This window comes from Lepisosteus oculatus, chromosome 17 (genome assembly GCF_040954835.1).
Source record: "Lepisosteus oculatus isolate fLepOcu1 chromosome 17, fLepOcu1.hap2, whole genome shotgun sequence".
NCBI classification, from domain to species: Eukaryota; Metazoa; Chordata; class Actinopteri; order Semionotiformes; family Lepisosteidae; genus Lepisosteus; species Lepisosteus oculatus.
In genome coordinates, this window is record NC_090712.1 from 4,761,966 (window position 1) to 4,775,498 (window position 13,533).

At 42.7% G+C, this 13,533-nt stretch overlaps 1 protein-coding gene across 1 annotated transcript in view; it reads left to right on the top strand.

Moving 5' to 3' along the window:
* The window catches only part of LOC102692845 (heterogeneous nuclear ribonucleoprotein L-like), a 35,347-nt gene that overhangs the window by 14,250 nt on the left and 7,564 nt on the right, over positions 1–13,533 (top strand). The window contains exons 2-6 of the mRNA XM_006638539.3: positions 4,343–4,461; positions 6,447–6,684; positions 8,885–8,970; positions 10,205–10,301; positions 10,397–10,469. Of these exons, the coding sequence (XP_006638602.2) occupies positions 4,343–4,461; positions 6,447–6,684; positions 8,885–8,970; positions 10,205–10,301; positions 10,397–10,469 (613 nt within the window). The remainder of the gene's footprint in view (positions 1–4,342; positions 4,462–6,446; positions 6,685–8,884; positions 8,971–10,204; positions 10,302–10,396; positions 10,470–13,533) is intronic.

Below are 13,533 nucleotides of genomic sequence, written 5' to 3' on the forward strand. Positions count from 1 at the left end.
TACTGGATGTGGTGTCGCTGCACCCGGGCGTGACCTTTTCACCACTTGGCCTACATCTTCTGAGCCACTCCTTAAATGTCACCTGCTTGCTAAAAATAACCGGAGGGTCTCCTTATCTTGCCACGCACGAGCCCTCCGTGCCCTTCCAAATACGAAACAACCCTTCTTTGTCTGTGCAAGCGATGACGATGTTTCTGCTTTGTACGCCTCGCAAACATGGTTTCTTGGCGGTTTTCGTGACGCTGAAACCAGATACAAAGCTCTTGCCTTAGCAAGTTGTAGGGAGCTCACGGTACATGACTGTAGTTAAAATGAGCCTGCTTTGAAGTTCACCTTAATTTAACGTGCAAAGATTTGTACGTTTATCCCTCCCAGCTTTTTTGTTTTAGAAAAGCCTGTGATATATATTTTTTTTACAAAACGGCGTCGTGTTTTTTTGTTTTCCGACCGCATAAGTGGGTGATGCACGCTCCAGAGTGCAAACCTGCAATGAGCAGATATCCTAGCACTCTGAGAAAAGCGGATGTTTCCGTTTCAAGAATGAACAATTTAACAGCAGTCTCATCGCTTTTCAAAGATATTAACTTTGCAATGATGCTCTAAGAAAGTACGTGGGGATCCATTTTGCAAAAAAGTAACTGACAAATCATTTCAGGTCACACACCCTTAACCTTTAGTATGGCCACTTTTGTATAGTTTTCCAGGTAACTGCCTTTGTGGGACTCAGGGGCATACTGACTGCAGCTTTGTTATAGGGACATCAACTGTAAGATGTGCACTTTTCCCTCACTGATGTATTAATCAGCTCTACCATGCCTTTAATGTCTTTGATATTGCAAAACTGCATCAAACCAAACCCTGAGCCCTTACAGAATGCAGAACTGTCAAACACTAAAAAACGTTTTGCTGTGTTCTTTCATCTTAGTGATCCTCATTTCTGTATCTGCGAGCTCAAACACACCCAGATTCTTTGAGGTTCTGCTTTGTCAGGATTTATGTGGTTTCTTCCAAATCACTGTGGATAAGATACTAAAAAAGATAAGAAACGTTTTTAAGTGAGGTGTGTAGCTATGGAATTAATTTGCTCCCATTTAAAGAGTTTTCTTATTCTTGGATAATTCATCAGCTGCATTTTTTCTTAAATGAAGATGGATCTAAAACATGTCCATTAGGTTTTCCTTCCAATGCAGTGTGAGAAAGAATTAATCTGCATTAAGAAACATAAGAATCAGAGAGCTGGGTAACCCTTTTTAGATGATCTTGGTGCGATCACCTTCTTTGATTAAACCCAGGAAGGGGATTAGACATACATGTTTTTAGCTCACGTGATTTCTTGTCCTTTGTCACATAAATACAAAATCGCATGTCTCAGAAAATTCCATGGTTGCTATGGCGACGCAGCGTTGCCGTGGCGTTGATCTGTGTGAGTTGCCGTCGAGTGGCTTAAACTGAATCACGTCGTTTGACACTTACTGTGAAGTTATCACCACCTCCGGCGATGTGATCAAAAGTGTTTGTCCGGTGCACTGGGCTGCCCAACATGTGCACTTGGTGCAGAGAGCTGAGGGAGCCTTGTTTTTCTGAGAACCCGGCTTTCAGTTCTCTGCCAGTGGGCAAGCAGAGTGATCTTAGTCTGGCAGTGGTGGTCTCGGTGAAGAAGACTGCCCCCCCAGATCGCATTGTGCTCGCAGACATGCGCAGGACCAAAAGGCTTGCCTGGCTGGGCGTTTCAGCTGGTGTCAGCTCCGCATTCGTGAGTCCTGGGAAAAAAACTCCTAGTAGGCCACACTATGGGCTGGGCAAAGTGGATGTTTCTTTCATTTGGCAAGTGCTCGTGCCTGTTTGTGCATGTCTTCTTCCTTGCTATTGTGCAGTTATGGGATCCCTCAGAAGAATAAATAAAAAACGAGAGGAGACTGTTCGACCCATCTATTTATATATTTTTTGCCAATTAGTAGCTAACTGACCTGATGGTCTTATCCGGACTTTTCTTGTCTGAAGCTAGGACATCAGCTTCAGCAACATAGCTTGGTGTGTTCCGCTTGGGTTAAGAAGTGCCACCTATTCCCATTATAAATGCAATCCCACATGTTATCTCATTTCTTCATCTGGTTTGTCTTCCACTGCTCATTCTGAAGAAAAAAAGCTGGCTGGACTTTTGTCAGGGTCTTTAAGGATTTTGAATACTTGGTATGAGGTCCCCTCTTAGGCTTCTCCATTCACAGAAGGGTGAGTTCATCCAGCCTTCAGAACTATCATTATCTTTTCAGCAGTGACCCAAACTGTGCACAACTGGACCCAGTTTGCGGGCGGTGGCTCTGTGCTGTGCAGTCAGTGGAAGTGTAATGTCATGTATGCCCCCTGCATGAAAAGCTTTGGTTTCCCTTTTGCGCGCTGAAGGTGTATCTCGGCTCGTGTTAACAGCGCACAAGATGAATCGAGTTTCCAGAGCCTTGTCTTCCACACGGCTTGCATGTGTGGGTGATGAACTGCCCTTCCTCATTCCTTTTTCCTGTGTTTGTGAGCACAAACACGCCAAATTCTCAAGTTCTGATTTGACTGGATTTATGTGGTTACGCCTGAATCGCTGTGAATATGATAAGACACATTCATATACGAGGTGCCAATATGTAGAATGAATTCGTAATTTTTTAACTGCAATTTTCTTAGTCTTATTTGGTATCTGCATCTGAAATGCGTTTTTCAAAAGCTTATTGGCATCTTGAGATGTTTTTCTCAGCCTCAGAATTCTGCTGAAAAATGTCATGTGTGCTAAGCATCCAGTTACAACAGAGTTACAAGTACAAATAAAATAAGCTTTGCTATTGTACTATGGTATATATTCCAGATTGTGTATCTGCACCAGCTAAAATATTGTGGTATATATTTTTAGGTACAGTTTTTATCACTCTGCTTTGCTGTATTTTTGTCACCATTGTCACTCTTGTGTGTTGTTTTCTGAAGATTGGGGAGGTTTGGTAACCTTCCACAGAGTTAGCATTCATACTGTACCTAGGTGAAATGTAAAAATTGGTGTACGATAGTCCTGGAATGTTTGTACTGTGCTGGAGATTTGGGGAAAAAAATCGTAGTTTCTTTTTCAAATAACAACTCTGGGCACCACGGATACATTTATATTCTTGGCTCAGAGCTTCCCGATCCTGTGCTAGAATTACCTTAAAGAGAGCAGCTCCTCCTGCAGTTCTGTGTGGCTGCCAAAGTGCTGGGTGGCTTTTTAATGAACAGTCAGTTCATGGTAGTACAGAGCTTCACAGGAACCAGAGCTGTATTGTGACAGAATTGGTAGGTTTGACATGGTATTCTGAATGGGCTTCAGGCTCTTCAAGTGAAGTTTCTTGGACTCCAGCAGAGCAGAATTGCAGTTACTGACATTTAAGGTAACAAAAGGCCTACAGGAATGTGTCTGTCCTAGTCGCAGACAGCAGTTCTATTAACCTTAGCTCATTTCTGACAACTGCAGGCTGTAGGCCTACATATCCATTTCAGGAAATGGACGTGCAGTATGTAAGTGCCATTTAAAAGAAAATAAAACCGAAAACTCCATATACTGTACATATTTCTTCATTGTGTCTGTAAATACTTTAATTCTCTTACTTGCTTTAGAACCAGTGATTGTATAATTTTGTGACGGCTATTTTTAAGAATCTGACACGTTAAATAAGCATCACATTTGCTGCATAGTGTCGTGGGAGATCTCCTTTCAAAGTCGCTGACTAAAAACTGCTCGGTGAAATGATTCTTAGGTGCATCTTCCCTTCAGTTTCTTTTGAAGGTTTAGAAAAAGAAAATGGGCCTTACAGGCTTTGCTTTTTGAAACAAGGTATGGTGTCAAAGATTTCTCTCCTAGATTTTGAATGTATTTTAAAAAAAGTTAGTTTATATTTGTTATTGCTGCAGTAAATAAAAAAGCCTTCAGTGGGTTCAGCCCATCAGTCATTCATTCTTTTTAGAACTGTTTGTTTTTTGGTTATGCTGAGGTTGTGCTATTTCTCCTGTAGCACTTTAATAAGAATAGGGAAGATCGTGCAGGATAAATGTCCTTTGACTTTGTTGCATTTACTTGTAGAAAGTTTAAAGGGTGTTGTGGACACTGTTAAGGCATTTTACAGCTGTCAGAAGGAAACACTGGAAGGACTATATTCAAGATAATCACCCCTCCTTTGTTTGGGTTCAATCCTGGGGGAGATCAAATCGATCAATAACGGGGCGCTTGTACCGTCCGAGTCAGAAATGTGCGTTTTCTTGGGGGCGTTGCTCTCCCTTGGCTGCGCGGACAGGTGTCCCTGACTGACCTCTGGGCCGCTGTGTCTTCTGCCCGCAGGACGACGGGGACGATGCCCACCGGATCGCCCCCTCTCCCGTGGTGCACGTCCGCGGGCTGTGCGAGTCGGTGGTGGAGGCCGACCTGGTGGAGGCCCTGGAGAAGTTTGGGACAATATGGTAAGACGACGGTTTGGTTGGCATCTTCACGTTGCATTCGGCTTTCATGAGCTGTGAACCCTGGCAAACCCCCCAAAAAACATGACAAAAAACTTCAGTGACGGTTTCTGAAGAATTATATCAATGCTTGGGTGTGGCCTGTGGTTTGGAAATGAGGGAAACCACTTAAAATAGGCTGGTTTATTACACATCTAATTACAATTTAATAGATATGATATAACTAAATCTGCTGTGTTATAACCAAAATAAAAATGTAAGAAATACAGAGGATTCCTTTTGTAATGTTTTTAAAATACATTTTCAATCCTCTAATGGCTTATCAAAAAGTCCAGAAAAATATCCTGCGCATATGGCACTAAATGACATATATTCAAAGATTTTTTTTTCTAGGATCTAAATTAAGCCTTTCAGTAGTTTAAATTAAACTCTTTTTAGCGCAGTATAGAAATCAGCATTCAGAGTTTTCATGGCAATTATACCTCCAAGCATTTTCTTAACCTAATTAATTTATTTCAAGTGCAGCACAGAAGAATGTTTTCTGCAGCTTTCTTTCATTTCATTTTTTTAATCGCTGTGATCAAGAGTGCATACTTTTGAGGTCACAGCAGATTGTGCTAGATAACCATCATTTTGCACTGCGTCTTTTTTGATACCCTGAAGTATTTTTTCTGTGTTGCTACTGTGTATTTGTACTTCTTTAAAGAAAGACATTTGCTTATTTTTAATAAATGCATAAAGTGCTTAGAAACTGGAAGTTTCAACTGGTGTTGTTTTAAATAATAGTCCTACAGAGCATTCTGGTTTATATAACTGGAAGATAAAGGTCTCATACTCTTGTGCCTCTTTAATTTTTTTCTTGTTTCTGATGTAGACTACGTATTCAAATGACTCAATTGAACATCAGTTCCAATGTCTGACAATCTCTTTAATTAATGACAAGCCTTCTCTTTTTCCTTTTGACACAGTGCTTCAGAGAATGTCGCTGAAGTTTGTTGCAGATTTTTTTATTTGCAAGAATTTACTCTTCACGACAGTAGATTAGAATGTTAACTATTTTACCCTAACACAGCAAGTCTACACGTTATTTATAGGTAACACGGGGCAACATCCAGGTCTTGTTTCTAGAACGACCAGAACTTTTTTCCATGTTTATTATTTTCTCACAACAGAATAAAATACAGTGGCTGTGTGGTTCAAGTGAAGGATGACCTGACTGTGTGTGCTGCAGGGTATGGATTACTAGGGGGTGCTGTGGTGTGATGTGGCAGTGTAGCGCTGTTTATAAGCAGGTCTCGGTAAACAGACACACAGATGCAGCAAGGTAAGAAACAGTGCACCCTACTTTAGAGCGTGAGGGAAAACAAACAGGAAGACCACAAAACAACAGAAAATATCTTTAGCAGTGCTCTAACTGTACTGCTTTCTCCATTCTTTAAATATAAATAGGCAGCTTCACTCTCAGCACTAAAACAAAATTCTGCCAAAAATAAAAACTCATGCTTAAAACTTTTTTTGTCTATTGGCCATCTCCTCACTGCTCTGCTCCCATCTCCCAGTGTTGCAGTGCATAACAGAGGCTCTGCTCTTTATCTAAAGAGCAGAGGTCAACAGCCGACTGGTAGGCACTGCTTCCTGGGTTTTAAGAATTGGAGGGAGACAATTGGTCAGGTGACGGAGGATGGCAGATCATTCTCTGCTGCTGCTGCTTGGGAAATGTAGTTCAGACAAGCATCTCCCTCTTGTCTTCGTCTCCCATCCTCTTACCAGCTTTAAAACCATTTAAAATAAGCTCCGCAAATGCAGCCAGAGACAAGGTACAGATTTTACGGATGGGGGGAAAGAGTTAATCATACAAAATGATATTGTATACCCTGTCACCTTTGAAGATGGCTGCTCGCTTTCTGGTATAACGCCTGTGAAGTGCAGTATACCTTGTGAAGGAAACGGGAGTCAGCAGGCCGCCTCTTCTCGTTTTGGTTTTCCAGCTATGTGATGATGATGCCCTTCAAGCGGCAGGCCCTGGTGGAGTTCGAGGGCCTGGAGAGCGCCGATAAGTGTGTCGCCTGTGGAGCCAACGAGGCCGTCTACATCGCGGGGCAGCAAGCCTTCTTCAACTACTCCACCAGCAAGAGGATCACCAGGCCCACGAACTCCGACAACCCCAACAGCGGCAACAAGGTGCTGCTGCTGTCCATCCAGAACCCGCTGTACCCCATCACGACGGTAAGGAGATTTGCGGTCTGCTCCCACTTTTTGGGAGCGGATTCCGACTTAGAAGTGTTCAGCCCTTATCTCATAGTTTTGCAGCCGAGCGCAGACAACCCGTGTGTTAACCTCAGCCGAGCGCAGACACCCCATGTGTGAACCGTATTGGAAGAATCGGCATGCTGCACTTGAACTAAGGCTAGCTAAAGAGGATGACATTTTTAGCAACGGAGCGAGTTTTCAAAGACCAGCCTCCTGGCCTTCTGGTCTGGCCTTCTTTTATGTCCTAAATTGTCATATTGAAATGTCTCCTATGCAGAGGTGAAAAACATCCAGGAGGGCAGGTGTTCCAGTTTTTTTTTTTTGCATGGCTTTAAGAAACGTTCACATTGGTAGACTGAAGATTTTTTTTTCTAGGCAAAGAAGTGAGGTTTTGGTTGAAAACTCTGCAGAGCAGAAGGCTCTGAGTGCTTTGTTAGTGGAAAAGTCATTTCGAAATGAAAAAACAAAAGTGAAAACCTTGTGTGACAAATCAGAAATGCAGGATTTTGAATGGTCCATTTCTTGCTGTGAAACCACAGATATGTTTGTGTGATCACTCAACCATATTTTTATCGTTTGTTTTTCCTGTTTTCAGAAATAATTCTTGTTCACGTTGATAACATTTCTTGTGATTCCTCTGACAAGAACAGCACTCAACAGCCCCTGAGTTTAGGAACAAATAAACATTTATTCCATGCTGGAAAGTGAAGAAAAGAAACACAACATTTAGGCTGTGGAGCCTTCTTCACCTGAAGGGCCTACATAGCTACCCACTTGAACTACTTCAGCCCCTATGTTTAGATTCAAATTCCAAAAAAACTAAACTTAGTGACAATGGAGTATGATACAGTGAAATGTGAAGATACCTTGCACTACTGCAATGCCTCTTCTTTTAAACTATTCAATATACATTATTTAGGTCTGTCACATTCATGTGTAAGTGTAGGCATGTAACATTGTTTCTTCTAACACATACTTAAGTCAAAAGTACAAATTCTGCACATATTATCTTCAGGAAACATGCCATGATCTTAATCTCACATAACTGCAGGATATGCCTATATACAGTACTGTATACTGTAAATCTATACTGCACCATTTTTACAAAGACGTTTTCCCAAAAAAAATTATACATGAAGCAGTCTGTGACCACTCTTAAGAAAAGAAGAGCACAACAGTGTGCTTGTAGATGCCAACGATTGAATTTAATTAAGTACAGGAGGTGGAGAGCAGGGAACTCCCCCACTTCGCACTATGCTGATTAGCCCAACAATTACATCAATTGTAACTCTCTGTCATGAGATTCATCTCTTACATGCATAGAGCCCTTGTGCAGATATGGGGCTTGTGTAGCCCTAGTGTTTTGTCTTGAAGTAGATTTCTGCAGATTGTGGGGACAGATTCTGACAGAACTGTTTTGTATAAATATGTCTCTGCCCCACAGTTTTACAGCACGTTACATTTCACCACGCCGTGGCTCATTAGATCTAGTGCTCTGGATCAGCATAGTCAATTCACGGCAGAATTAATGCAAACATGGACCACTCCATCAGACAGTGAGTCAGTTCTGCCAGTGCTGAGGAGTAAACCTTCTCTTCTGGAAAAAAAAAGAAATACTGCTTAAACTCTTCACCCTGAATTTTCAATTCTTGGCTTAGACACCTTAGATCTAAAACCCAACAGATTTGTAATTTGGGCAGCCAGACTGCAATGCAGCTATGACGAATCTTTCAAAGACACGACTCCCTCCACCTGTCTCTCAGCTGCTGTGTAAGGATCCATCTCTGAAGACAACTCTTTTATTTTCCTCTGCAGACTTTTCGTGCGTTATCGATAATGGTACAAGTATGATGAGAAAGCAGTGTAAAAATATTGTGCTGGTGCTATTAAAATGTCGTGCACACAGAAAAACTTTCAAATAATTTTTCCTAATAATTAAATTTCTAGTTACAGTAGACAAGAAATCTGTTTCACCACAATTTTGGGGTTTGAGAGACAGTTATACTTAAAATGTTATGAAAATCAAATTGGATACAAAAAAGCTCATTGGTGATCAAACCCATCGTTTTTTTTTCTCTTAGCTTGGTCTACAATTGGCGGGTTTGTTTGATTGGCTTTGATTACGTGAGGTCTGCTGTTGTCGATGTTTTCATCCCGATTTTTTTTCTCCCCGCAGGATGTCTTATACACAGTGTGTAACCCCATCGGAAACGTCCTGCGGATTGTCATATTCAAGCGGAATGGGATTCAAGCCATGGTGGAATATCCTTTTTCCCATACTCCTGTCCGGGGCCAGAACGGTGGGCCGTGGGGGTGGGCAGCTGAACTGGGACCCCTCCTTCTAGCTTCTAGCCGAGAGGTGCAGGGAGCTCCCACTTCCCCTGGTGGGTCAGATCTTCTGTCGTACCGCCACACCAGGTGCACATTTAGACTTCCTGTAAAGGAGCCGTTTAACACCTGGCTGAATACCGGAAGGTAAATACCACCACACACGCATTAATGTGGAAGCTCACCTTAAACCACCTTATTTCTTAATGTTTTATGGGGCCTGTGCTAGACAACTTTAGATTCCTTTTAGATTGGGAACCCTTTTAGATGTTCAGTCATAAGGCTCATTATGGGACGCGTTCAATCACTGATAGGTCCCCCCCCCCTCCCCCCCGGCCCTCTGAAGTCGTGGGAGATAAGCTCTTCTCTGTGAGGTTCAGGACCCTCTCCAGCCAGACGTGTAACCACAGGCCGACTTTGCTGAGTTACGACTGTGAGATCCTGCTGATGTGCTGTGAAGCACGAAGGGCAGGAGAAGAGAAGCTTCTGCTGCTGTGGTGTTGCCGCTGCACCACGCACAGAGGGCACAGGCTGCATCTCGGCGTCTCTGGAGAGAGGAGAGTCCAGGAGGTGCCTGGGTCCTTGCCCTCCTGTAAATGGGGACTTGAGCTAAAGTCGTTTCCTTGTGTCCGGTTCGACGTCAGCAAGTAGGTAGCGCTGGAGTGAATTAGTTATGGTTCGGAAGAGACTTCTTGTTCGACCGTGTCTGGGCCAGTGAATGCGGGCGAGTTCTCGGCAGGGGTCTTTGACATCAGCTGTGGCAGTGGGCCCTGGGACAAGCACATGGTCAGTATATTAACCGAGGGACACACCCCACTCCCCCTTTTTATTGTCACATGCTTGTTATCTAGGGAAAACTGGGGACGCTTTGCTCGGCTTCTTCCCATGGCTGGTGTGATCCAGGCGTTGCTCAGCATGTTCAATCGCTAGACGTCAATCGAGGACCATCATCGTGTTTTTTTCAATTGGCGTGCGTTTTCGTGCTGTGCTTCGCGCTCTTTTGGCACTGCCCTTGACAAAGTCTTCTCTCCTGTTGCCTGCTCGTTAAGTTAACCGCTCAGTTGCAAAGCACACCCCTTCTCCTCAGGGGTAATTCGCGCCGACGGGGGCTGTAGCGAAATCGAGAGTATTTGCCGGGTCACAACTACTCCTTAACCTCCAAATGTACATTTGAATCAGTCCAAAGTGCTCAGAAAGCAAAGGCAGCCCTCAACGGAGCAGATATATACGCTGGGTGCTGCACGCTGAAAATCGAGTATGCCCGGGTAATTATTCCACCCTTCCAGTTTCACTCATGCTTCCGATTTCTCTTGGAAACAGATATGCTGTACAGCAAATTTTGTTTTTGTTTTCCCTGTAGCCAACCCGCCTTAACGTAATAAGAAATGATAATGATAGTTGGGACTACACTAAACCGTATTTGGTTAGACGAGGTAAGAGTCTTTTTCTTCGCTGTGCTCTTGTCCGTCTGTGCTTCAGTGCGTTCTGTTTGCTTAGAGAAGCAGCAGGTTAGGCAGGCCAAAAGACACAGCCTGCAGACACGAGCAAAATTATTTGTACGTCTGACGCAGTCAAAACCGCTCTTAAAGAACCCTTCAGGATGTCTGCTCGGAGAAGGCATATTTAAAAAAAAATTGGATTAAAGTAGTGGTAGAGGGAGAGAAACGGGCAAGAAATAAAATGTTTCTCACCCCTGTAGTGGTTCTTTGAAGATTTTGTATTTGGTCTGCCCTTGCCAGTCGTGCTGGGCGCTAACAGGCAGTGAAATTTACCTGTTTTTTTTTTCTAGTTTTGCCTGCGTCAGTCAAAATGAGGCTGAATTCTTGGATATCCTAGTGCTCCAAGAAGTTTTAAAATTGTTTCTGTAATGTGCCAAGGTGAACCACTGCGCTATTCTTTTTGTTCAATAATGATGGCAAGTAATAAACTCCGAGCAATGTAAGCTGTTTCTGGCCACCCCCTGCCTTAGGTTAAGAACGTGTAGCCTGCTCTGTGACTTTAGCTGCCCCCACTGCTTGGTGTAATGGAAAAAAGTCAAAGCGGAACTCAGGCATACAGACAAGCCAGCACACAGTTTCTCCAAGCAACACGCTCAGGTTCCAAGAGGCTGAATTAGGACTGATTGAGCACATAGTCCAGACTGCACTGCCCTGCACGCTGCCACACTGAGGAGAGGAGAGAGGGGAACAGAGGTTGAGATGGATTCAGAAGGGACTGCAGCCAGGCAGACTCTGCACAGCAACATGCACTCACAGCCAGCCCTGTGCGTGAGCGAGCTCAGACCTCCCATTCATCCTGACTGCATGCACCGCCTCAACACGCCACGTAAGGAAGGAAACTCCCCGTACGAGGAGGGCTGCCTCCTGACAGACTGGGCTTCGGCCTTAAATTCCCACCTTCTTGGACGATCAGTCATCTTGCTAAACATGCTTTATTGAGCCGCCATCTTTTTACTCAGTCTTGTGTTAAAGACGTTTCTTTTAAACCAACAACAGTGTAGTGTTGCTATGAAAGGTGTAGAATTTTCTAGGTTGTATCAATGCTAGATAAATATGATGTAGTCTGAAGCTGGAACTGAAGAATAAAGCATTTGGAAAATGAAAAACCAAAAGACTGGATAACTGTGCATTGTTATCAGCGGTATTAATAACATGACCTGTTCTGTTTCACTAGGATAAAATACAAATATAAGTCATTTTATTGACTTTTTTTGCTAAGGGTAGTTTGCAATAAGGCCTCTGAGAATTCTGTGAATTACATGTCAAAGGTGAAGGTTTTTATATGCAAAACCATCAGCATTAGTGTCTTGGGGATTCAGCCCCTAAGATAGAAATGATGATTGGGATACCATACTTTACTTAAAGCTGTAATGCCTCACTAATATAAAATGTTGTAAAAGCTACACAAATGTGTTTCCATACTGTCGCCAGTAAGGATAAATCTGCCTTTTTTACATATACTGTAGACACGGATGCATTTTCAGTTAGCTTTATGTATTTTCAAATGTTCCTTTATGAGGTGTATGATGTCATTTGAGAGTAAGAACTGACATTACAGCTTTATTTCTTGCATGCCTTCGTCATAGGAGGAGTACACTGAAGCTCTGTGAAAGCCAGGGGTGGCTAACAGCCTCTCACTTTCCTCTGTACTCATTGTGGAATCCTGCTGAACTCAAGTGGATTTAGTTTGTACTCATAAAAACCTCTCAGCTTTGTCGCGGTCGGGTGTTTGCAAGACAGCTGTACAATGTTGAGTTTAAATGAAAAGTTGGTAAAAGATATTTTACAATTTACCTGAAACCAATGTTAATGGAGCAATGCAGAATTGATTAAAGCCTCTGCTCTCGATCCTAAAAGGCAGGATCATCCACAATTTAAACTGTGTAGTAGTTTTTTTTGACTCCATGTAAAACACTTTTTCAATTCAATTTTGAAGCAGTTTTTTGGTACAGAATTGTTTTTAGGAGCTTGCTGATTTGATTTGCCTCCTGTAGTTCCAAAGCTCAGCTCTTTCTGGTTCATTTTCAGCTAACTCTGAGGGGTGCTTACTAACAGCAAATATGTTTTTGAAGCGCACCTGTACTAGATTTGATTCCCAAAACCTCCTGCACTTTCTGTTTATCCCTGAAGCCCAAGTATAAGCTCACAGCTTAGAGTTTTTTTAAACTATTTTTTAACTGTTTACAGAAAGCACCTGAGTGGGGTACACATACTGTACAGAATACAGACTCAGAATAAGTAATATGATGTTGATGCAGCAGTCTGCTGTGTTTAATCTTGCCTTTCTTTGCCTCAGATTTCACTAGTGAACTATTTCACTGTTTGAGAACATCTGCTTATTAACAGCGATGCATAAGCAGAACAGTAAAAATACAGGTATATATACCAGTATGGAATGCCAGAGGGAGACTGTTTTAAACACAGATGTAGTTGAGGCAGTAGGTTTTTCTTGAATGATAAGATGGGTTATGTACTCCTTAACCCACTCGCGTTGTGGGCGTAACAGTCATTTTGAGTTTTGAACAGATTGGCAGCTGCACTGTTGCATTTAGCTAAAGTGCTAATGATTGTAAAAGTCACAAGATCTCACAACATACAGATTGGTCCTGCCACTGTAGTGACCTGTTTACCACAAAGGAGGGTGGTAGGAATATTTGCCAGTAGACCACTATGAAATAAAATTAAATGAAGACTTCAAGATGTACAGGGATACATTTAATGTAAAAGCTGCTTTGTGCTCTATTCACCTCGTTGCCAGGGGTCCACATTTTAAGCACAAGCACTTTCCGGAGGCAGTTCAGAAAACAAATTAAAACCAAGTGTCTTGCAGTGTGGATTTTCACGAGCTGGGAAGTGACCGGCAATACCCACTTGAAAAGCAGGCTCTTTATTCAGTTCTGTGGCTCCACTTGTATCTGTGACTGTTTGTGCACTGATCTGCCTAGACTGTACTGACTGTACAACCATGTAACACAGGTTGATGTTTTTCGCTTGTGCT